This window comes from Procambarus clarkii, chromosome 52 (assembly GCF_040958095.1).
Source record: "Procambarus clarkii isolate CNS0578487 chromosome 52, FALCON_Pclarkii_2.0, whole genome shotgun sequence".
Lineage (NCBI taxonomy): Eukaryota > Metazoa > Arthropoda > Malacostraca > Decapoda > Cambaridae > Procambarus > Procambarus clarkii.
This window is the reverse complement of record NC_091201.1, coordinates 19,915,800-19,940,289: the sequence shown is the minus strand read 5'-3', so window position 1 is coordinate 19,940,289 and position 24,490 is coordinate 19,915,800. Positions and strand designations below refer to the sequence as shown.

Here is a 24,490-nt window from a genome sequence, read left to right as displayed (position 1 = left end):
TAAAGACGACTCTTCGCGGGGGTCGTATTCCAGGGACCATAGGAGTAAGGACCTGCCCGAAACGCTGCGCGTACTAGTGGCTGTATAAAAATGTAACAACTCTTGTATATTTCTCAATAATAAAGAGGATGAAAGTCAATTTTTGTTTGTCGTTACCGTAGAGTTTTTTGTTAAATGCGTCAACAGAAAATGTCATCAACGGAGGGGAGACTGCGCGCATCTCGTGAGGTGTATCCTAGGGAGGCACGTGTATACTCCTAGTTGTGCTCGAGGGAGGCTGAGCTTCGGCTCTTTGGTCCCGCTTATCGACTGTCACGGTCATGTCATGTACGTGTGTACGGCATTTGCCGTTACTAAGCAGGTCTGTCCAATACCTTTTGATTACCCAACCAAATTATTTCATTTATTTATTTTTGATGGCTTTTAAATTTCTTGAGAGAACAGAGGAAGGATTCTGTTATGTTTATAAAGAGTAAATTTGGCTTTGTTAGTTGTTGGGCTTAAGACCCCACCATTTGATAATGGTCTACGACGGACCGAAACGTTGTCACTATATTTTCCGTTGTGTAGCTTGGGCGTCTTCTGCATAAGCGTGTCTAACCTACGCTTGAAACACTCCCGCGACCCGCGTCTGTTACGTCACCCGGTCCACTTCTCTAGCATCGACACACAGACTCGTCTTCACAAGAAACTAGTCATATTTTCCGGGTCTTGTAGCGCAATAGTCCTCGCAGTAGGATTGCAACCGTAAGATGTCAGGTTCGATTCCCGCGGCAGGTCAGAGACGGTTCGGTAACGTTTCCTTTCACCTGATGCCTATGTTCACCAATAGCAAATAGGTATCCCGGGAGTTAATCAAAAGCAGGCCTAAAAACGTAAGAAGTTACCTCTCACCGCCAATGGAAACCATTGAAATAAGTTCGATAATCTGTGTGTATCCGTGTTCCTACACAATGAGGTGTCATAACAGCGTTGGGAACTTTTGCTACAGTCACCCATGATATACCACCCTATTTTCCATAACAGAAAACGTGTACAGGCACCACGGGTTCTCTGGGGCCCCAGGGGCCAGATTCACGAAGCAGTTACGCAAGTACTTACGAACGTGTACATTTTTCCTCAATATTTGACGGCTTTGGTTACATTTATTAAACAGTTTTCAAGCATGAAAACTTCCCAATCAACTGTTGTTATTGTTATAAACAGCCTCCTTGTGCTTCGGAGCTCATTAACTGTTTAATAATTGTAAACAAAGCCGACAAAGATTGATAAAAGATGTACAGGTTCGTAAGTGCTTGCGTAACTGCTTTATGAATCTGGCCCCAGGAGAAGGCCACGAAAGCTCGCTCGTAACTCACGAATTTCGTATTTAGCTGTTAGAATCTTTAGTTATATTTACGAACGGGTTCCTACTCTAACACCAATACTTCTCCACCTCTAGGAGTCAAGAATGTAACATGTCGAAACCAAAATTTCCGTTACTTCCTCCCCTCCTTCCAACTCTCTCAACCGGTCCTGACTTTGATGCCATTTTCACTGCCAAAATGGGTTGGCCCAGTGTCTGGAGCGGTGCCTGCTGCCACCACTCACCTTGCTAGGGTGGAGGGGACGGGGCCTGACAGTGTGTCAGCCATACACTCAATTTTCACCCTCGAGAGAAACACGGAGGAGGAAGTCTGCACCAACGCAAACAAACGAACGCAGTGGGAAATTAGTTGAATATTTGAATTTTAAACATGTTTTGAAGAGTTTAATTTGGAGGAGAGGCAGTGGGAAGGGGAGGGGGGGTAGATAGGAAGGGGGGAAGATGGGAGGGGAGGAAGATAAGGGAAGGGGAAGAAACGGAAAAGGGAGATGATGATGATGCGGAAATTAGAAAACGGGAAGATATGATTAAGGCAAAGACAAGAGACCAAAGAAGGGGGAAAAGAGAGAATGGGACCAGACATGAGAGTGAGAACGAAGAGAGGAAGTAGGAAGGAGGAGGATAATGTGTGAGTCTGAAATATGAGGAGGAAAAGGCGTTATGAACGGAGGCAGAAAAGAGAAGAAGTAGCCATAGGGAATGAAATAATTACAGCGGTAACTGAAGCAAAAAAACAAGAAACATCAGATGTGGTGCTAAAAGGACTTTTGAACGTGTTGAGGAAGAGGCCGCTGCGTGTCCGAATTAATTACGACCCTTCCGCGGGCTCAAGGGGGACAGGAATGGGCGGGAGACACGTGTGGAAAAGGGGGGGAAAGGGGAAGGATAAAAAATGGGAATGAACGCACGTATTTCTAGAAAACCTGTTGAGAAAATATTAAACTTTATTCTGTTGGTTGAGAGAGCTGTTCCCTTAGACCTGCTCGCAGACCTGTGAGCAGACCTGCTCATAGACCTGCTCGCAGACCTGCTCATACGCTTGCTCACAGACCTGCTCATACACCTGCTCACAGACCTGCTCGCAGACCTGCTCGCAGACCTGCTCGCAGACCTACTCGCAGACCTGCTCACAGACCTGCTCACAGACCTGCTCACAGACCTGCTCACAGATCTGCTCGCAGACCTGCTCATAGACCTGCTCGCAGACCTGCTCATACACCTGCTCACAGACCTGCTCACAGACCTGCTCACAGACCTGCTCACAGACCTGCTCACAGACCTGCTCACAGACCTGCTCACAGACCTGCTCGCAGACCTGCTCACAGACCTGCTCACAGACCTGCTCGCAGACCTGCTCACAGACCTGCTCACAGACCTGCTCACAGACCTGCTCATACACCTGTTCACAGACCTTCTCCCAGACCTGCTCACAGAATAGCTCACATACCTGCTCACAGACCTGCTCACAGACCTGCTCACAGACCAGCCCACAGACCTGCTCACAGACCTGCTCACAGACCTGCTCACAGACCAGCCCACAGCTTCGGTGAGAGGCGCTTTACCCAAACATTCAATTAAAAATGTTCCTGTGAATGACTCAATGAATTTATAATTCATAAGTGAAATAAACTTGATAAATATAGAAAAAAAAGCAAATCAAAGCACTTAAAAACACAAAAATGCTTTTGCTAGTTGATAAATATGCAGCATATCCGATGATAACTAATTGCTACATCAACTAACTTGTTCAAATAATTATATCAAACTATATTTAACAACTATATCAAACAATTATATCAAATAATCATTAGAAGTTAGGCTAACGAAATAGAACAGCTGAACTAACAAGTGAATTAACTCTATGATAAACGGAGTATAATATAAGAATATAACAGGAAACCAACAGAAGCCAACAGAGAGCTTACCAAGAGAACAAGAGAACAAGAAAACAAGAACAACAGGGAACAAACAGAAACAAATACAAACCAACAAAGAGAAAAGTCAGATAACAACGAAATCTTTCTTTCGGCTCTCCTGTCTAAACACGCGCGCGTGCACACACACACACACACACACACACACACACACACACACACACACACACACACACACACACACACACACACACACACACAGGGATCAGTCCTTGGACCTATACTGTTTCCGAAATACGTAAATAATCTCCCAGAAGGAATAGACTCGTTTCTCTCAATGTTTGCTGATAATGCAAAAATTATGAGGAGGATCAAGAGGAAAATAGTATGAGGCTACAAGATTATCTAGACAAACTGAAGGAATGGTCCAGCAAATGGCTACTAAAGTTCAACCCGAGTAAATGTAAGGTAATGAAACTAGGAGGAGGAACTAGGAGGCCAGACACTGGATACCGAACGGGAGATGAAGTCCTTCACGAAACGGACAGAAAGATCTATAGTAGTTGATATCACACCAAACCTGTCTCCTGGAGCCATCAAAAGAATAACATCAGCGGCCTATGCGAGGCTGGCTAACATCAGAACTGCTTTCAGAAACCTGTGCAAGGAATCCTCTAGAACCTTGTATATGTAAGGCCAATCCTGGAGTATGCAGCTCCAGCATGGAGCCCGTACCTTGTCAAGCACAAGACGAAGCTGGAAAAAGTTCAGAGGTATGCCACTAGGCTAGTCCCAGAACTAAGAGGCGTGAGTTATGAGGAAAGGCTGCGTGAACTGCACCTCATGTGCTGGAAGACAGAAGAACTCGGGGAGACATGATCACCACATACAAAATTCTCAGGGGAATTGACAGGCTAGACAAGGATGAGTTATTTAACACGGGTGGTACACGCACGAGGGGACACAGGTGGAAGCTGAGTACCCAAATGAGCCACAGAGACATTAGAAAGAACGGTTTCTGTGTCAGAGTAGTTAGTAAATGGAATACATTAGGCAGTGATGTGGTGGGGGCTGACTCCATATACAGTTTCAAATGTAGATTTGATAGAGCCCAGTAGGCTCAGGAATCTTTACACCAGTTGATTGACGGTCGAGAGGCGGGACTAAAGAGCCAAAGCTCAACCCCCGCAAGCACAACTAGGTGAATACACACACACACACACACACACACACACACACACACACACACACACACACACACACACACTGCGGGACCAAAGAGCCAAAGCTCAACCCCCGCAAGCACAAATAGATGAGTACACACACACGCACGCACGCACGCGCACGCACGAAAGAGGTTCAGAAGAGAGAGGAAAGAGTGGACACTTACCCAGAAAACTGCCACCTGCTCTCACTCTCTCCACACCTCAAATAAAAATATTTCATGTGCCGTTTCAAAGGAAATTTCATTCATTTTTCTTCCGCTTCTCATACGAATGCAAAAAAAAAAGATTGGGCGTAGCAGTGTAGTTTGATAGGATGGCAAGCAAGCCAATGGCCGCGGCTGGCTAGCATGGCAAGCAAGCCAGTGGCCATGGCTGTCTAGCATGGCAAGCAAGCCAGTGGCCATGGCTGGCTAGCATGGCAAGCAAGCCAGTGGCCATGCTGTCTAGCATGGCAAGCAAGCCAGTGGCCATGGCTGGCTAGCATGGCAAGCAAGCCAATGGCCATGACAAGCAAGGCAGCGGTTAAGGCTGGTCATGATAGACTGAACTGAAGGTATTAACGTTATTCAGTGCGTTTGTTACACATTCTTGTAGCCTCATTCGGCAGTTGTACACACACACACACACACAAGGCTGTACATACAAACTCACACATGCTGTTCATAAAACCACATAATGTACACACAAACATACTGCACATTGAAATACACACACACAGTTCATCCACACACATTCTGTAAATACAATATGTGTAATAGCATACGCTACACACACACAAATACATAGCGTATACACACACATATATAGTGTCCACTTTCAACTCTTACATTCCTTGGCACTCTTCCCCGGACCTAACATGTATATACCCTGCCTCAGACGGCTCCAGATATTACCGTCCCCTCCCTCTCACATCCGGAAGGAGTCCCACTCTTCCCTCCATATCTTCCATCCACCGATCCAATCATCCTTTTTCATCCAATTCGACAATTTCAGCCGATATTGCCTACCCTCCTCCCCTTAAATTACGAAACTTTAAAGCATTACATTTAAACTGGCGGTCAATCGCTTTCCTGTTTTATAAGCTTCTTGGGGATAGCCAACTTCGTTTCTCTCTCTCTCTCTTACCTCATTATAGAATTGAATTTCGTTTCCAATTATTAAAAAAAATAGGCCAATTGGAATACGGGGATTCCGGGTAGATCTTTCCAGAAGCGGCGTTTGTGGTAACTCCAGTCGTTTTCCTGCTGTATGTAACGTCTTGTTGGGAACACTCTCTCTGCTCTAGTTTCAGCCATAAGCCTCTCTACACGTGGCATGACGCACAACCAAGTATCTGTACCCGTGTCAAGACAAAATTCAAAACTACGTATCTCTAGATATGGGAGAATATATATTCATGTCACCACACAGAGGAGCACATAACCCCTCCACACAGGGAAGGTCTAAGTCTGTAGCAGCTAATACAGAGTTGGATACCTACCCACACTTAAACCTTAGGTCACTTAACAAAACAAACACACACACACACACACACACACACACACACACACACACACACACACACACACACACAAATTTCGGGTGGAAGATGACTTTACTGGGCGTGTATAACGAGCAAGAAGGGCGTCCAGGACAGACGAAACACGACCTTTAACCTTTGGCGATCGGTTCCTGCCTGGTCTAATGTGACAAGGGGGGGGGTGAAGGGGGGTGACTGCTGGGAGACATGGAAGAGAGAGGGATGGTAGAGAGGGAGAGGAATGGAAGGGAGAGGGGTACTTAACTATCAGTGACTACCAGGAAGTGATGGTGATGAGGGAGGGAGGGAGAGAGAGAGAGAGAGAGAGAGAGAGAGAGAGAGAGAGAGAGAGAGAGAGAGAGAGAGAGAGAGAGAGAGAGAGAGAGAGAGAGAGAGAGAGAGAGAGGGGGGTGAGGGAAGGCTGAGCTGGTCCCTGCTAGGCTTAGGGTGGTGATCAAGCCTGACATGCAACCTATCGATCAGTATCTCAGTAAATATTTAATTTATTATTATTTTGGTAACATCGTATTAATTAAGTTTCTCCTGGGCTGGTAACACTAAAAAACCTGTAAAAACTGGATTCCCGTGCTTGATGCAGCAGCACTATTTTGAAAGCATATACTCTCTTCTCACTCTAAATCATCGCAAGGTAAGTTAACTTGTTTCGTAACAATGCCTTATTTGGCCTCTTAATACGTCGCATTTCTTACGTAATCGACCAATCCGTTCAAAACGTGACGTATTACTAAAACAAGACGACGTTATCTGAGCATTGACAACTTAGGTGGCTTGCTGATGTTAGGCGAGACTGCTGCGTTTAATACGGGGTTGTCTATCGAAACCAATTAGACTTCAGTAAATCATTCCGAACTAGTAACTACAATAAGCGTCGTATTGTAGTTAACTATTAATTTAATATTTCATTTTATTATATTATCATATCTCATTTTGAGAAAGCCATTAGCTCAAACTTCCAACTTACGATTCACAAGTTATTATGTAAAAAGCCTTCCAGTTCAAATTCAAGCAGCAAAGCTTCAATGCTCCTAATTTACTTTTGATCTGATTTTGTATTACAAACGACTAATAAAAATTTACGTTATGTAGGAATTTGACATGAATATTTTTCAAATTATTCGGGAAATAATGCGAGTCCGTCATAACATTAGTTATTCCAGAGTGGAGCGAGTAAGGGAAGGAAGGGAGGCAGCTGACGCCTCACCCTCTATGGTGACCTGTTACACTACAGCTGATTTGTATTTTCTTTCTCTCTGACTTCGAAGATGTTGAGAGCTTCAACGAAACGTCTTATTTAGTAAACCGCGTCATGTTCGCTACAATTTTTAAAAATAACTTTGCAGTTAATTTCTCAACTTCCTTCCCAAGTGAAGAACATAAAAAATAAAGAGAAGATTCGTGCTAAAATATATATTATATATATATATATATATATATATATATATATATATATATATATATATATATATATATATATATATATATATATATATATGTATATATATATATATTGGTAGCAGTCTTTCCTGTAGACATATATTATTAAATATGACCGAAAAAGTAAGATTAATAATTCTAACACGAATTTTCTCAATATTTCTTATGGTTCTTTTCACTGTTGATGGTAATTGAAAAATCAGTTCTAACTGATTTTTCAATTACCATCAACAGTGAAAAGAAACATAAGAAATATTGAGAAAATTCGTGTTAGAATTATTAATCTTACTTTTTCGGTCATATTTAATAATATATATATATATATATATATATATATATATTTGGACAGCTCGAGTGTAGGGATGTTGCTGGTACGATTCACGGGCATTTCCCCTTGTTACATTTGACCACTAAAATTACGAGTTAAAATAAAGCAAATAATATTTCATTAACATAAGGAAAAACCATTCACAAATTTCCCAGAAATTCAGACTAAAACATGTGCCAAATTCTTCCATTTTATGCATGTTTTGGTCCCACGATTTGGGTGAGAAATTTATGACCGAATTTCCGTCACTGATATTATATATTTTTGTTTTATTTCTCCACATAACATTCATGGAATTTGTCACAAATTTAAATTCCGTCCATTCAATAACGTGTTTGGTGTAATGTCTCGTTATCGACACAACACCTGAGTGTCAGGTGTGATATCACTCGTTGTTGAGCTGAGAGTCCGGTATGATGTCACTCGCAATGGGAGCTCAGAGTCATGTGTGACGTCACTCGTTATAGGGTCGAGCTCAGAGTCATGTGTGACGTCACTCGTTATAGGGTCGAGCTCAGAGTCATGTGTGACGTCACTCGTTATAGGGTCGAGCTCAGAGTCATGTGTGACGTCACTCGTTATAGGGTCGAGCTCAGAGTCAGGTGTGACGTCACTCGTTATAGGGTCGAGCTCAGAGTCAGGTGTGACGTCACTCGTTATAGGGTCGAGCTCAGAGTCAGGTGTGACGTCACTCGTTATAGGGTCGAGCTCAGAGTCAGGTGTGACGTCACATCCACTTGGGAGTAGATAGTAAATTAGAATCTGAAGAGGAGATAGTTCATCCTGGAATAATTAAGAGCTGAGAGTCCAATTTGTCTAGTCCCGGAGGGCAGCTGTTGTGGAAGGCAGCTGTTGAGGAAGGCAGCTGTTGAGGAAGGCAGCTGTTGAGGAAGGCAGCTGTTGAGGAAGGCAGCTGTTGAGGAAGGCAGCTGTTGAGGAAGGCAGCTGTTGAGGAAGGCAGCTGTTGAGGAAGGCAGCTGTTGTGGAAGGCAGCTGTTGAGGAAGACAGCTGTTGAGGAAGGCAGCTGTTGTAAACGACAACTGTTGTACTCACCTAGTTGTACTTGCGGGGACTGAGCATCGGCTCTTTGGTCCCGCCTCTCAAGTGTCAATCAACTGGTGTATAGATTCCTGATATCCGCAGATGTTATGGATGTCGGCAGCTGTTTTGGACGACCATACCATCCCAATAGACCAATAGAACCAAAAAAAATTAGATTATCCGAAATGACATGTACAGAGCGGCGGGGCGTAACCGGCCACCAGGTCACTTGTCTTGTAAACATTTATCCTTCAGTCTCCCCTTGGCCGTAGGTGGCGCTGTTTGGCTTCCACTTCCTGTCTTCCTCCTCGACTTCTCCTGACTTCCGGTGACCTCCTCGTCCGAGTTCGTCTTCGCTCGCAAAGCCTGCATGATGTCACAAGAGAACAATGGTAGACGGGGCTTGTAGACCCGTCTAAAGCACGACGCCAGGACGGGTGGCTGGAGTCTCGTTGTCAACAAGAGCCGTCAACCACCGGACATCATCACGTAACGCGTCGTCAGCTGTTGTGTAGATATCCACGTCGCTCCCTGAGCAACATAAAGCGCAACTGCAACACCTGACAGCAGTTGACTTAATAAACAATACAACAATTCTGTATTATATTTAAATATATAAAAAAATCCGTTAAAAAATTCAAAGGATACATATAATATATTCAACTGAAAAATGTGTTAATACTTCACAGTAATACACAAGAAAACAGTATTTGGATACACTGCGTCAGCCTACACACACACAGTGTATACACCCCGTAAGATAAACGTTTATTTTCAATCTCAACATTACACATATAGGTTGACAGTCGTCTTAATCAGCTCTGATAAGGTCAATCTACCTATGCTTCACTCCAGCCAGATTAACCTTTGGACGGGGAGATGATTTGCCGAGGGCTGTCAGGAGGTTAATTACACATTATGAACGATGATAAATTCCTAAAACAAAAAAGAGAGAGAGAGACTACGCGAGAATCGATGCAAGAGGCTTCCCCGGGGTTGAACACAGCCTCAGAACCCAGTGTTACCGCAGGAAAAATTCCAAAAGCCTACAAAATAATTCCGGAAAATGAAAAATACACAAGAAATACCCAAGTTTGTTTGCTAAGCGCCCCGGAGCGTCTAAGTTGTTAAGTAAACACAACTCGACCACCGTTATCGAGGCAGGAGGCGGAGATCTTGTAATGGGTCGAGCGCTACGTGCTTCTCGACCCCGGCCTCGGGCCACTGAGGGCGCGTCTCGACCTCTTTTATCTGATGGAGGATGGTGCTGCTGCTTCCTCAGTCACAAGTGTCATATTTGTGTAAATGACGAAATGTGGAAATTACCCTATCGAAAGGGAAAATTAGATTGAGCATGATTTCAGAAAAGAATTATTCGTGCTGGGAGTAACGAGTAAACCACACACACACACACACACACACACACACACACACACACACACACACACACACACACACACACACACACACACACACACACACACACACACACACCACACACACACACACACACACATCATCTACACAAACGATCTACCAGAAGGAATAGAGTACTATATGAACATGTCATACACGTCGCTACCTGCACATATGAGAGGAAAATAGCCCGGGAGTCAGTACATTAAACAACCGACAGTGAGAAAGGCGGGGACCAAGAGTTAATACCTCGAGCCTGCAAGCACACACACAGTAATAAAATAAATACACAGCAATAAATAAGCCAAGGAAGTGCTTGTTTATTTTTTTATAATTAATTTCTATACATTCCTCGATAATATTAAAATTCCTTGGGTCTATTCTTTTTTCCCGTAATTCAGTTTTGTTTAGAATTAATCTTATTCTCGCCATTCCTTCCCTCCGTCCCATCCCAAATCCTTATCCTGACCCCTTCCAAGGGCTATATAGTCGTAATGGCGTGGCGCTTTCCCCTGATAACTCCCTCCGTCACCAAGTACTACCAAGCAGAAAACAGACAGAAAGTTTGTTTATAAATTAAGTAATTTATCTTATTTTCCCTAGAATTCGTTTCAGAAAATCCTCAAGAAAACCCCCAGAATTCCTTAAAAAGTCTCCAGGGAATTCGCACGCAATTCTCCACCACAAAACGACCCCTCCTAACTGCCTTGTTAAGCGAGTATGTTAATCAAGGAAATTAGATCAGAAGCACGGCAGCCGGCCCCCCTAGAGCCAGACACAAGGACCAATATCCCACAAGGCGCGGCGGGAGCCAGCTATAGTTCCCGCCAAATTAACTTGGGAGCCAGATTGGCCGGCCTTTGTGCCTATTTCAATTGATGTACCTATGCTTTGAAGGCAGTAAGGGTTCTAATGTGACACGGGAAAGGGGGAAGGGAGTTTTATTGTGGGAGGGAAAGTTCTATTGTAGGAAGGGGAAGGTTCTATCGAGGGGCAAAGGTTCAATTGCGAAAGTGGGAAGGTTCTATTGTTGGAGCAAGGATTCAAGTTTGGAAAAAGCCTCTATCGCTGGCAAGGGATCTATGGAAGGAGACGCCTATAATCCAGGTAATATATATATATATATATATATATATAGAGAGAGAGAGAGAGAGAGAGAGAGAGAGAGAGAGAGAGAGAGAGAGAGAGAGAGAGAGAGAGAGAGAGAGAGAGAGAGAGAGAGAGAGAGAGAGAGAGAGAGAGAGATATCACTCGTCCCATCCCAACTCCTCATTTTCCTTCCATGTTGGTATACTCTCTAAAATCAGATATTACGTACATTACTCTGTTCTCCTATCTTACCTATGGTATCTGTGCATGGGGGTTCAACCTCTGCAATCTACCTCAAGTCCATCATCACCCAGCAAAACTCTGCTGTCAGAACAATAACAAACACTGCTTGCAGACAACACACAGCTCCCCTGTTTAAATCCCTAAACATGCTAAACAAATTCACTTTACACATTCTCTTGTGCCAATTACATTTACAAAACCCTTTTCTTAGGTGCAATCCCTGTTCTGAAACTACTCCTGGACAGTTGTAATAGAGCAAATACTTACCACACCAGACATAAATATATCTTTGATATCCCCAGAGTCACACTTAATCTGTGTAAACATTCGATGCAAATAAAGGGATCTAGTCTATGGAACTCACTCCCTAACGAATTGGAAAGTTGTCCAACTTTTGCTTTATTCAAAAATAAAACCAAAAAGTACCTAATTTCATCCTCATAGTTCCCTACCTTGTGCTTTAACTCGCATTGTATCCAGTGCAACCCAATCCCCCCAATATATGTACCTAAGCCATATAACTTTACCATTGTAATCTTTGATATCATCTGATATCATGGTTGTTATATTGAATGAACATTCCACTGAATTATTTCTTGAAACGATCCTGAAATTGTGCTACAATGAACCAATTGATAACCCTGAAATTCTACCCTAATGTACCTAGTAATCCGTGTCATTATAGTGTATTGTTATCATTGTGTACTAATCTACTCTTTGTTTATTGTGTTAAAATTTCTGTATGTACCAATGTACCTGTAAACATTTCTTGTTAATTTTACTGGAAATTATCTACTTAAAATTATGTTAGATTAAGGACTTGCCCTAAACGCTATGCGTGCTAGTGGCTTTACAAGAATGTAAAATCATCATCATTACTATGTGCTTTCTTAACCCCCAATGTACCTTCTTGTATATAAATATATACAAAAATAAATGTGCTATATAGTCGAAATGGCTTGACACTTTCGCCTCTTAATTACCTTACCTTACGCTTAACTCAATCACATATTCGCGCTTATTCTTAAATTGAGTGTGATGAACTGACAGACACTATGTGGGACATGAAGCCCACTGATGCCACTGATGGTCCAGTTACATGGATTTGCCACTCCGTTCAAAATCCATCCTTCTAGCCTAACCCTCAGAATGTTTGGCAATATGTTTATTGTTTGTGATGTGTGTCTACTTATGTATGAACACGTTGTACTGAACGGGGTGAGAATAGCTTGAGCTACCTCATCCCTTTGTGTATATTTTACCTCAATAAATTTATTTTAATTTCAATTTATAGCCTAACCAGAAAGGTTAGGGGTGGAAGGACCCAAGCCACCTACCTACTCTATCGAGCTGAAGCGTGGAAAACGCAGATATCTGCGAGCTGCTACTTTTCATAGTAGGATGTAATTGGTACGTTGAAAGATAACGTACAAAGCGCGACCTATTAGTTGAGAGGACGGGTTGATGAAGAGGTCAACACTATGGGATCTGTTTCGTCAATAAAAGTACTTTTTTAATGATAGACAACATTTCTGAAAAGTCACAGTTGACAAAGTGTGACACTTGCTAAGAGTGAACAGAATCGACAGCGAATAATTTACTGTTTTTTTTTCTCTCTCTCAGTGTCACTGTGCTTCCTGGCAGTGGAACACCATGGTTTGAAGCTGTCGCCCACGGTGCGTTCTCGCACTCCCAGAGGGCGTTCTCGCACTCCCAGAGGGCGTTCTCGCACCCCCACAGTGCGTTCTCGCACCCCCACAGTGAGTTCTCGCACTCCCACAGTGCGGGTTCTCGCACTCCCACAGTGTGGGTTCTCGCACTCCCACAGTGTGGGTTCTCGCACTCCCACAGTGTGGGTTCTCGCACTCCCACAGTGTGGGTTCTCGCACTCCCACAGTGTGGGTTCTCGCACTCCCACAGTGTGGGTTCTCGCACTCCCACAGTGTGGGTTCTCGCACTCCCACAGTGTGGGTTCTCGCACTCCCACAGTGTGGGTTCTCGCACTCCCACAGTGTGGGTTCTCGCACTCCCACAGTGTGGGTTCTCGCACTCCCACAGTGTGGGTTCTCGCACTCCCACAGTGTGGGTTCTCGCACTCCCACAGTGTGGGTTCTCGCACTCCCACAGTGTGGGTTCTCGCACTCCCACAGTGTGGGTTCTCGCACTCCCACTGTGTGGGTTCTCGCACTCCCACAGTGTGGGTTCTCGCACTCCCACAATGCGTTCTCCCACAGTGCGTTCTCACACTCCCACAGTGTGCTTTCTCGCAGATCAACATTATACTTTATCTCTGTGCTTTTCCTTAGTGTCACAATGAGCTCAAGACCTATCAAAATCCTCAGATTAGGCAAAATTGTAATTAATTTTGTCAATAAAGATGTTAATAATAATAATAAGGCTGTTGTCAGCGACCAATATTCAGCACCTCGCCTGAGACGTAACACTAGTGTCATCTACCGCCGGAAAGACTGCTCTGGATTCACAAACCAAGTAAAGGCTGGGGGTGGAGAGAGGGAGAAGGAAAACCTTTACCATATTTTCTTGTTTGTACAAGACAGAACGTTTTCCAATACAAGACGGCTGGAAACGAGGCCATGAACGTTCTTTAAGAAAGTGCTGGTGCTGCTGGGTTTCTCCGGGTTTCTCACAAAAGGAACATTCTGCCACTTGGGTTCTGCTAGCAAGAGAGCACCAGCCTCGAGCTGCTGTCGTCCTCGTGAGAATCTGTGTCATATATACATGACACGCGTCTCATGTGTGTGTAAAGCTTAGGTTAAACTCAACATGCTAATGCAACCCGTTCTCGCAAATTTAATAAGTCAATATTGACTTATTAGTTGCGTGCATAGGAGACATACTAAACATAATAGTTTCCCTTGAAAAGCTTCATAGAAAACACCGACCTTACCTAACCTACTTAGTATGTTAAAATAAGCATCTTATAGCTTCGTAATTACAATTGTTACTTAACCTATTATAGGTATAGGTTAGGTAATAATTGTAATTACGAAGCAATAAGATGCTTATCTTAACATACTAAGTAGGTTAGGTAAGGTCGGTGTTTTCTATGAGGCTTTTCAAGGGAAACTATTATGTTAAGTATGTCACCTATGCACATATTTAATAAGTCAATATTGACTTATTAAATTTGCGAGAACGGGTTGGCTAATGACCCACAAGTTAATCCCTCTTCAGATTATAAAAATGTATCGTTTCACACTTTGTAGGTCGATATATACGTTGAAGTATTTCGCGAGGTGTGAGGTGGTGTGAGGCGGTGTGAGGTGGTGTGAGGCGGTGTGAGGTGGTGTGAGGTGGTGTGAGGCGGTGTGAGGTGGTGTGAGGCGGTGTGAGGTGGTGTGAGGCGGTGTGAGGTGGTGTGAGGCGGTGTGAGGCGGTGTGAGGTGGTGTGAGGCGGTGTGAGGTGGTGTGAGGCGGTGTGAGGTGGTGTGAGGCGGTGTGAGGCGGTGTGAGGTGGTGTGAGGCGGTGTGAGGCGGTGTGAGGTGGTGTGAGGTGGTGTGAGGCGGTGTGAGGCGGTGTGAGGTGGTGTGAGGCGGTGTGAGGCGGTGTGAGGCGGTGTGAGGCGGTGTGAGGCGGTGTGAGGCGGTGTGAGGTGGTGTGAGGCGGTGTGAGGTGGTGTGAGGTGGTGTGAGGCGGTGTGAGGTGGTGTGAGGCGGTGTGAGGTGGTGTGAGGCGGTGTGAGGTGGTGTGAGGTGGTGTGAGGCGGTGTGAGGTGGTGTGAGGCGGTGTGAGGTGGTGTGAGGCAGTGTGAGGTGGTGTGAGGCGGTGTGAGGCGGTGTGAGGCGGTGTGAGGTGGTGTGAGGCGGTGTGAGGCGGTGTGAGGCGGTGTGAGGTGGTGTGAGGCGGTGTGAGGCGGTGTGAGGCGGTGTGAGGCGGTGTGAGGTGGTGTGAGGCGGTGTGAGGCGGTGTGAGGCGGTGTGAGGTGGTGTGAGGCGGTGTGAGGTGGTGTGAGGCGGTGTGAGGGGCGACGGTGGTGAGTGACGCTGGTCACTCACTCCTGGCGGCTGCTCGCGCCTCCACTCAGCAGATTCTGGCACTTGTGTATGCTCAGGTAAATATACTCACATGACACATGCATGAGTGTATCTCACACACACACACACACACACACACCTATTAGTCCTGCCAGCATTAGGTACCAGGAGCTCTTAAACTAAATCATCCAATCAATGTTGTAAAGGATTTCCTCGTTATCCATTCAGTCTGCAAGTGGTGGCTAATTGGACGCAAGCCCTTGTATAACAATCTTCCAGGCCAGATGGGCATCACATACCAACCCTTGACATAAACATTGCAAGCTTCTATATAACACATTTTCCACCCCAGGTAATCTCAGACTCACACAACACACTCGGTAAACTGGTGCATTACTTTGCGGTAGCTAGATAAAGAAGGATCTAAGAATATTGATATATATATATATATATATATATATATATATATATATATATATATATATATATATATATATATATACATACACACATATGGAGTGGAGCATCAAGGCGAACAGTGTTGCCTCCAGACGAAGTATTGCCTCGGCTGTAATTTGCTTCTTTCGTGGGAATGAAAAACGGGGGAAAAAAATTCACGAAAAATTTAACTTTCCGACATTACAAGAAAAACAAAGGCCAAAGTGCCTTAAAACTTTGGTGCGGTAGAAATACAAATTTAACGCCATCTAAAAACCTGGACTTAAATTCATCTTGAACCTCCTGATTATACGCCTCAAGATTAAGAGGCGAGATCTCGCTTCATATTAAAGTCAGAGTTTGTTAAGGGGGTACTGTAGTAACCCTCAATAGACAGCTGGGCAAACTATTTAGTGGACAACTCATCTGACGATTCAGAAGACAACTTGATAGATGATTCATCTTACAACTAGACAAGTGATTCAACAGACAATTAAGTGTGTCTTGAAGACAGATGGCTGCGGAGAATCAGTACCATATTTCCATTTAACCTGCCAACCTGTCACCCAGTCTCACACGAATCGAATGATAGGTGGCCAAATGCAACCCGTTCTCGCACTTTCGTACAGTCAATATTGACTTATTAAATACGTGCATATGTGACATACTAAACAAACTAGTTTACCTTGAAAAGCTTCATAGAAAACACCAACCTTACCTAACCTTCTTAGTATGTTAAGATAAGCATCTTATTGCTTCGTAATTACAATTATTACTTAACGTATTATAGGTATAGGTTATAAGTATACCTATTATAGGTATACCTATTATAGGTATAGGTTAAGTAATTGTAATTACGAAGCAATAAGATGCTTATCTTAACATACTAAGAAGGTTAGGTAAGGTTGGTGTTTTCTATGAAGCTTTTCAAGGTAAACTAGTATGTTTAGTATGTCACATATGCACGTATTTAATAAGTCAATATTGACTGTAAGAAAGTGCGAGAACGGGTTGCCAAATGACTTGCCAACAAAGACTTTCGGGGTAACTGATCCCAAGAGCATGAAATTCGAAGCTAATTCCTGGACTGTTGGCCAGGCAGCGGGCACTCCGGGCCTGTGCGCTTCTCAAGTGGACATTACATTCTGAGTATATTGGCCTTTGCTCTAGTGTCTTGGCCCTAATGAGTTAACTTGGATTCTGAGGGAATGTTGATTCTGGAACGAACTCCAGTCAAACGAGGTACTCTGGATAATTGACCGCGGGCTTTACGCTGCTAAGGCAAACCGTGAAGAAGGTACATAAACATGACTTTTTAAATTTGAAGTTTATTGAGGGGAAATAGACTTGCCAGGGTCCAGGAGGGTCCGAAACGTCAGCACTTTCATTAATTTTAATAAGTGCCTGTAGGGTTATTTATTTTCATAACAAGACAATTATAATTTAACAACTAATCCTGCACACCAAAACTACATGTCAGTAGTTGACTTGTATGGCTGTCAACCAGTTGAAAAATGAATCTTTCAAACTTAGTAACAAGTCATTTTTTCCCCCTCAAATATAAATTCATATTATTGCATAATATTGGGTAATACATAGGCCTAGGTTAGGTAAGTTATTTTGGTGACGATGATTTAGCAAGGACATTGCTGGACGTGAATGAAGTGCGTCTCCATATCTTCGAACATAGTGAGATAGTTTTAAAGTCAAAATCTGAATGTTTTTCTTGCCCGAAACGCATTGCGTAATAGTGGCTTTAGGCATTGTATGTACTAGCTCTATCTATATATCAATCCATTAATGTAACATCACTTGTATGTATATACCTTACCTGAATAAACATATTTATATTTATTTATTTATATTTATAGTGTATCATAGTAAATTCTTCCACATGAATATACTCTCACCCTGTTTATTTTTACACTTAGATTTATATTAGAGTATAATCTATTTGAGCTCACTTTGTTTTCTTAGGTTCATACTAATTATAGGATTTTAATTAACCATTACTAAGCTAATTATCTTTAAGATCATTTTACTTATGATTATTATTTTTCTTATTATTTTTTATTTTGCATTTATATTGCCACTCTCTACTGATTTTTTGTTTATTCTTTTATCTAACTTCTGTGTCCTTCCTGGCTATCTATTGGATCTTTATTGTACTTCTAATTTGTTACTATTTTATGTGTATTTGCTTCTATTCTTGTGTTTTGCTATATCGTGTATCTTGTATCATGATCCCTCTGCATCTCCATGCACACTGATATTGATCCTGATCAAAATCTTGTCTCATATCTACACCAACCAGCACACTGATCATCATTATTGCAAGTATTTCACAGCACACCAGGCAAAAAAACAAACTCCAAAATAGCACCTGCTTATCAGTTTACAACCAAAATGTTAGACCACTTGGTAAACATTTTGACGATATAAATGCATTACTCACAGCACTAGGTACTAACTTATCGTTCATTATTTTAACAGAAACTTGGCTAAATAAAGACTATACCCAACTCTACAACTTAGCTGGTTATAAAGCCATTCATAACTGTAGGCCTAATAAAAAAGGTGGTGGCACAGCTATATATTACCGAGATACATTAATCTGCAACAGTGTCATTAGTGACAGAGATGACTACTGTGAATATACTTTTGCTCAGTTTACAATTAAATCCCTTAAATCCTCTTTGACTATCGGAGCCATCTATAGATTTCCCAATACTAACATAGCTTCTTTCTCAGATAACCTAAGGAATCTTATTATTAACAACAATCTCAACAAAATCTCCCATCATACAGGAGACCTCAATATTGACCTTGGTCAACAAAATTGCTCTCAAGTTGACTATTTCCTTAACAGCATGAACTCCTGTATGCTAATCCCCTCAATCACCAAACCTACCCGAGTCACTCAAACATCAGCCACTACCTTGGATCACATATGGACAAACATAACAGCTCCCCTTGTATCTGGTATAATCTACGACAGAACAACTGACCACTATTCTACCTTTCTCATAGCGAACATGGACATAACACCACCATAAAGCAAGAAATTTTCATTTAGGTTACACAGTGAATCAGCTTTAGGCAATCTTACAAATGCACTTCACAATATTAACTGGGATTCTGAATTCAATAATACCCAGGATATAAATTCATTAGCTAACCTCTCCTCTCCAAAACTCTAAGCCTCTACAACCTTCATTGTCTCCTTCTTTTGTCATATTCTTACCAAGCAAGTAACTGACAAAAGATTAAACAATCCATGGCTCACAAGTGGTCTTCTCAACTCAATCAACAAGAAACATGAATATGAAAAGAAACTTAGGATTGGCCTAGTGTGACGATAATCTCTTTCTAGAGAGATTGCGCCTGTTCTTCTCTACTTCAAGTTCCATCAATTCTACAAGTAATAGATGCTACATTCAAGATACGTCACCGGTAGCACAAAACGTTTTGACCAGGAGGCAAAACGTACCCAAGATCCCCCCCACTCCACACGCCGGCTAGTCATCAAACCAGCTAACTACCCTTCACCAGCTTGCCTGCTCCTGATTGGTGACTCGCCGACCGCGCACCTGCACACAGCACCTCAGTGCCCTCTACCTGAGTCGACGTCTGAGCCTGACCAGCTATCAACTTCAGAATATTCTTTGTGCTCCTAGAGTTGACATCTCTCTCTGGCATACTAGCCCATTGGCTCGTATACGAAGGGAGGTTTCAGCCATAGCCGATATTCTCAGCACCATTTTACTATTTCACCTTTATACTATTGTCTCACATTGTCTTTGCATTTATCTGTATTATTTAATTGTACTTTTAATTCCCCTGAGATTTGTCTTTATTTTCATTTATGTTTAAAGTAAATATATTAAAGTTTCATTGTTCATACTTTGTGTTTTTACGTGTTCCTCCCTCTCACTTACCACAGACAACAGGCAAGCAGTCTATATTTTTGTTTTAAGTGTGACCAGGCTTTGACACCTGCTATTAGAGGACTGCCGAACATCAACACTCCAACACTTTCCCATCACAGCTCCCCTTGTATCTGGTATAATCCACGACAGAACAACTGACCACTATTCTACCTTTCTCATAGCGAACATGGACATAACACCACCATAAAGCAAGAAACTTTCATTTAGGTTACACAGTGAATCAGCTTTAGGCAATCTTACAAATGCACTTCACAATATTAACTGGGATTCTGAATTCAATAATACACAGGATATAAATTCATTAGCTAACCTCTTCCTCTCCAAAACTCTAAGCCTCTACAACCTTCATTGTCTCCTTCTTACCAAGCAAGTAACTGACAAAAGATTAAACAATCCATGGCTCACAAGTGGCCTTCTCAACTCAATCAACAAGAAACACGAATATGAAAAGAAACTTAGGATTGGCCTAGTTTCAAAGGAAGTAGCTAAAAGGTACTCATCAATGCTTACCAGTATCATAAGAAAGGCAAAACTTGCAAATAATGTGAATAGATTCAATGAAGCAAAAGGCAACATGAAAAGCACATGGAAAACAATCTCTAGTATCCTAGGAACTAAACAACACTCACATAACCAAATAAAACTCTATAAGGATGGGAATACACCGTCAACTGATTTAGAAATGGCAAATGAATTTAATAGCTTCTTTTCATCGGTTGGAGCTAATCTTGCCAGTAAAATCCCACAGACTGAAACACATATTAACACATATCTCTCAGACAGCTATCCAAACTCTCTTCTCCTTTCACCAATCAGCCCAGCAGATGTTGTGTCCATCATACACTCTCTAAAAACCAAGGCAGGGAACACCAGTGAAATTCCGTCCATTGTATACAAGAGCGCCTCCCATGCCCTTGCCCCACCCATAGCTCTACTGCTCAACAAATCTATAGTGTCATACCTTCCCTGATATCCTTAAAAAAACAAGAGTAACGCCAGTCCATAAAGGAGGCAATCCGGCGGACATTCACAATTATAGACCAATATCAAATCTACCCATTCTATCAAAAATATTTGAAAAAATTATTTACAAACAGCTCTATTCCTGCCTCGTAAAATTCGACATACTCAGCCCCTGCCAGTTTGGCTTCCGGTCCCAAAAGAGCACCAATGATGCAATCATTAGTCTCCTTGACGTAATCTACTCAGCCCTTGACAAAAATGAGTTTCCGATTGACTCTTCATTGACCTAAGAAAAGCCTTTGATACTGTCAATCACAACTACCTCTTACTTAAACTCCAGCATTATGGAATCCGAGGCCTTGCCCTGGACTACATCCGATCCTATCTTAGTGACAGACACCAGTGTGTAATGTCTGTAATATTGCCTAATGTCTGTAATATTCTTAAACCTATATTGTTTGCTGACGATACTACCCTTATCTATTCAGACCCCAACCCACATACACTAAATAATGTTGTGAAAAATGAATTTAAAAAAGTCCACTTATGGATGTCAACTAACAAACTAACATTAAAAATAAAAAAGACCTACATCTTATTTGGAAGCAAATCATCAAATGCAATTCAGCTACAGATAGACAACATTAACATCAGTAATAAAAATTATGGCAAGTTTCTTGGCCTATTCCTTGACAAGAGACTCAACTTCAGCACCCACATTCAACACATAACTAAGAAAGTCTCTAAAACAGTTGGTATACTCTCTAAAATAAGATATTATGTTCCTAATTCTGCTCTCCTCTCACTATATTATGCACTAATCTACCCCTATCTTAACTATGGTATCTGTGCATGGGGGTCTACCACTGCAAACCACCTTAAGCCCATCATCACCCAGCAAAAATCTGCTATCAGAATAATAACTAACTCTGCTTTTAGACAACACTCAGCTACCTTGTTTAAATCCCTAAACTTGCTAAATATTAACTCCCTCCACACATTCTCTTGTGTCAACTACATTTACAAAACCCTGTTCTTAAATGCAAACCATGCTCTGAAACTCTCCCTGGGACAGATGTAATAGGATCATTATCACCACACCAGAAATAAATATCTCTTTGGTATCCCCAGGGTCACACTTAATCTGTGTAAACACTCTATGCAAATTAAGAGACCTAGTCTATGGAACTCACTCCATAGTGAATTGAAAAGCTGTCAAACTTTTGCCTCATTTAAAAGCAAAACCAAAAAGTACCTAATTTCATCTTCGTAGTTTCCTACACTGAGCTTTAAATTTGATCTGTATCTAGTGTGACCCAATCTCCCAATTTTTATGTACTTAACCCAAACAACCTTATCATTGTGTTCATTGCTGTCTTCTTTTATGTGCTAGCCATATGCTGTATTGTGCCTACCAATTTTTGTCAACTACCATTCAAACTGTCATTGCAATCAATCTGAGCTACCTATGTGCTTTAATATACCTACAATTTTCTCTCATCCTTTATTTTTTTTTCTTGCCTTTTAACTGTTATCATTTTTTATAAATTTTGCAAGTATTTACCTACTTAAAATTTTCTTAGATTAAGGACCTGCCCGAAATGCTGCGTGTACTAGTGGCTTTACAAGATTGTAATTACTATTTTACGTATCCTCACAATCCCAATGTACCTCCTTGTATATATATAAATAAATAAAAAAATAAATAAATAAATCTAGATAGAGCTCCACCAACAAGATTAATCTTAAGAACTAATGATGAAAAGGGAACATGCCACAGAAATGGTGTACGGGAACTTGATGGGGCATGTGTTCCCAGCAAACAAAAAACGTTTTGAAAACTTTCATATAAAGGTTCCAATAGGTGTACAAATAACTTGTATTGAGAATGGCACAAGAGAGCATTTGAGAAACTATTAATCCAAAAATCCAAACATATAAGTTTTATAATATATGGTTTTTCTAAAACTATTTTATTCCTAATGTATTACAAATAGTTTTTACATGTTTAATTATAAAATTTATGGTGTTTTTTGTAAAATTAATTAATAAATTGTGAATGATATTTAATGGTTGTATGAAACATTCAAAATACATTTAGTTATTCTATGATCAGACAAAATTAATTTTCATAATTTTGCTAAAAATCGTTCTTTTAAAACAATTTGACTCCTTATGTATTCCACTAAACACTAATATCATGTTTAAATATAAAATTTATGTATTATTCCCTAAAATAATTTATATAAATTGTAAATGTTGCTTGATTGAGGTGTGAAACATTCTTAAAATTTTTTGTTGTCTTATATATATTGACGTGTTCTTATTAACTGTCTCAAGTGAACAGTTTATCAAACAAGAAGATTAACATTCGGTGCTGGCAGGTGAGAGCTGGGTGTGGGTGCTAACTGGGTGTGGGTGCTAACTGGGTGTGGGTGTAGCTGGGTGTGGGTGCTAACTGGGTGTGGGTGTAGCTGGGTGTGGGTGAAGGGGGAGGGGGTAAGAAAAGAGGGATGAGTGAGGAAGGGGAAGGGGTAAGAGGCAAAGGTAAGGAGAGGGAGGAATTAAGAGAAGGGGGGAAGAGGGGAGGGGTAAGAGAAGAGGGAAGAGGAGGGGAAGGGGTAAGGAGGGGGAGGGGTAAGAGAAGGGGGGCAAGGAAGGGGAGGGGTAAGAGAAGGAGGGGGGGGGGGAAGAAGGGAGCAAGGGATAACAGAAGGGGTAAGAGAAGGAAGATGAGGAAGGGGAAGAGGAGGGGTAAGATATGAGGACAAGGAGGAAAGGGAAGAGGAGGGGGAAGGGGGGGGAGGAAAGAGAAGGGAATGAGGAGGAAGAGAAAGAGGAGGGGGAGAGGGAAGGGGTAAGAGAAGGGGAAGAGAAAGGGAAAGAAAAGGGGGTAGGGGTAAGAGAAAGGGGATTAGGAGGGGGAGGAGTAAGAGAAGGGGGGATGTGGAGGAAGGGAAAGATGAGGGGGAAGAGGGGGAGAGGTAAGAGAAGGGGGATGAGGAGGAAGAGGAAAAGGAAGGAGGAGAGGTAAGAGAAGAGGAATGAGTAGGAAATGGAAGAGAAGGGGAGAGGTGGAGGGGTAAGAGAAGGGGAATGAGGAGGACAAAGGGGAAGAGGAGGGGAGGGAAGAGGGGAGGAGGGAAGAGGGGAGGGGGAGAGGGGGAGGGAGTGTAACGGGACCTGTGTTTTACTTTTGAATTAAATTAATATTATAAAGTCAACATTTGAGGTTGGTGGGGCAGCGAAGGCTGGCGTGAGGGTCCCAACAGATAAGGGTCAGTATTAGAGCTGACCATCACCCGGGTGGTTCAACGTTTATACCCGCACATAGTGACACCTGCACCCTCTCTCTCCTCTTCCCCCTTCCTTCTCTTACCCCTCCCCTCTCCCCCATACTCTTTCCCTTTCTTCTCTTACCCCTCCCCCTCTCCCCCCTTTCCTATTCATTCCCCTTCTCTTACCCCTCCCCCCTCCTCATCCCCCATCTCTTACCCCTCCCCCCTCTTACGTCTACTACTCCTACCCCTTCTATTCTTCCCCCTCCTCTTTTCCTCCGTCACTTAATTTCCCCCTACTAGGCGT

At 42.4% G+C, this 24,490-nt stretch overlaps 1 protein-coding gene across 1 annotated transcript; it reads left to right on the top strand.

Moving 5' to 3' along the window:
• The first annotated feature begins 320 nt into the window (after positions 1 to 320).
• On the top strand, positions 321 to 2,804 carry LOC138352164 (uncharacterized). Its single transcript, XM_069304428.1, has 2 exons — positions 321 to 327; positions 2,416 to 2,804. Exons 1-2 carry the CDS (start codon positions 321 to 323, stop codon positions 2,802 to 2,804), a joined length of 396 nt encoding a protein of 131 aa, XP_069160529.1.
• Positions 2,805 to 24,490: the final 21,686 nt, after the last annotated feature.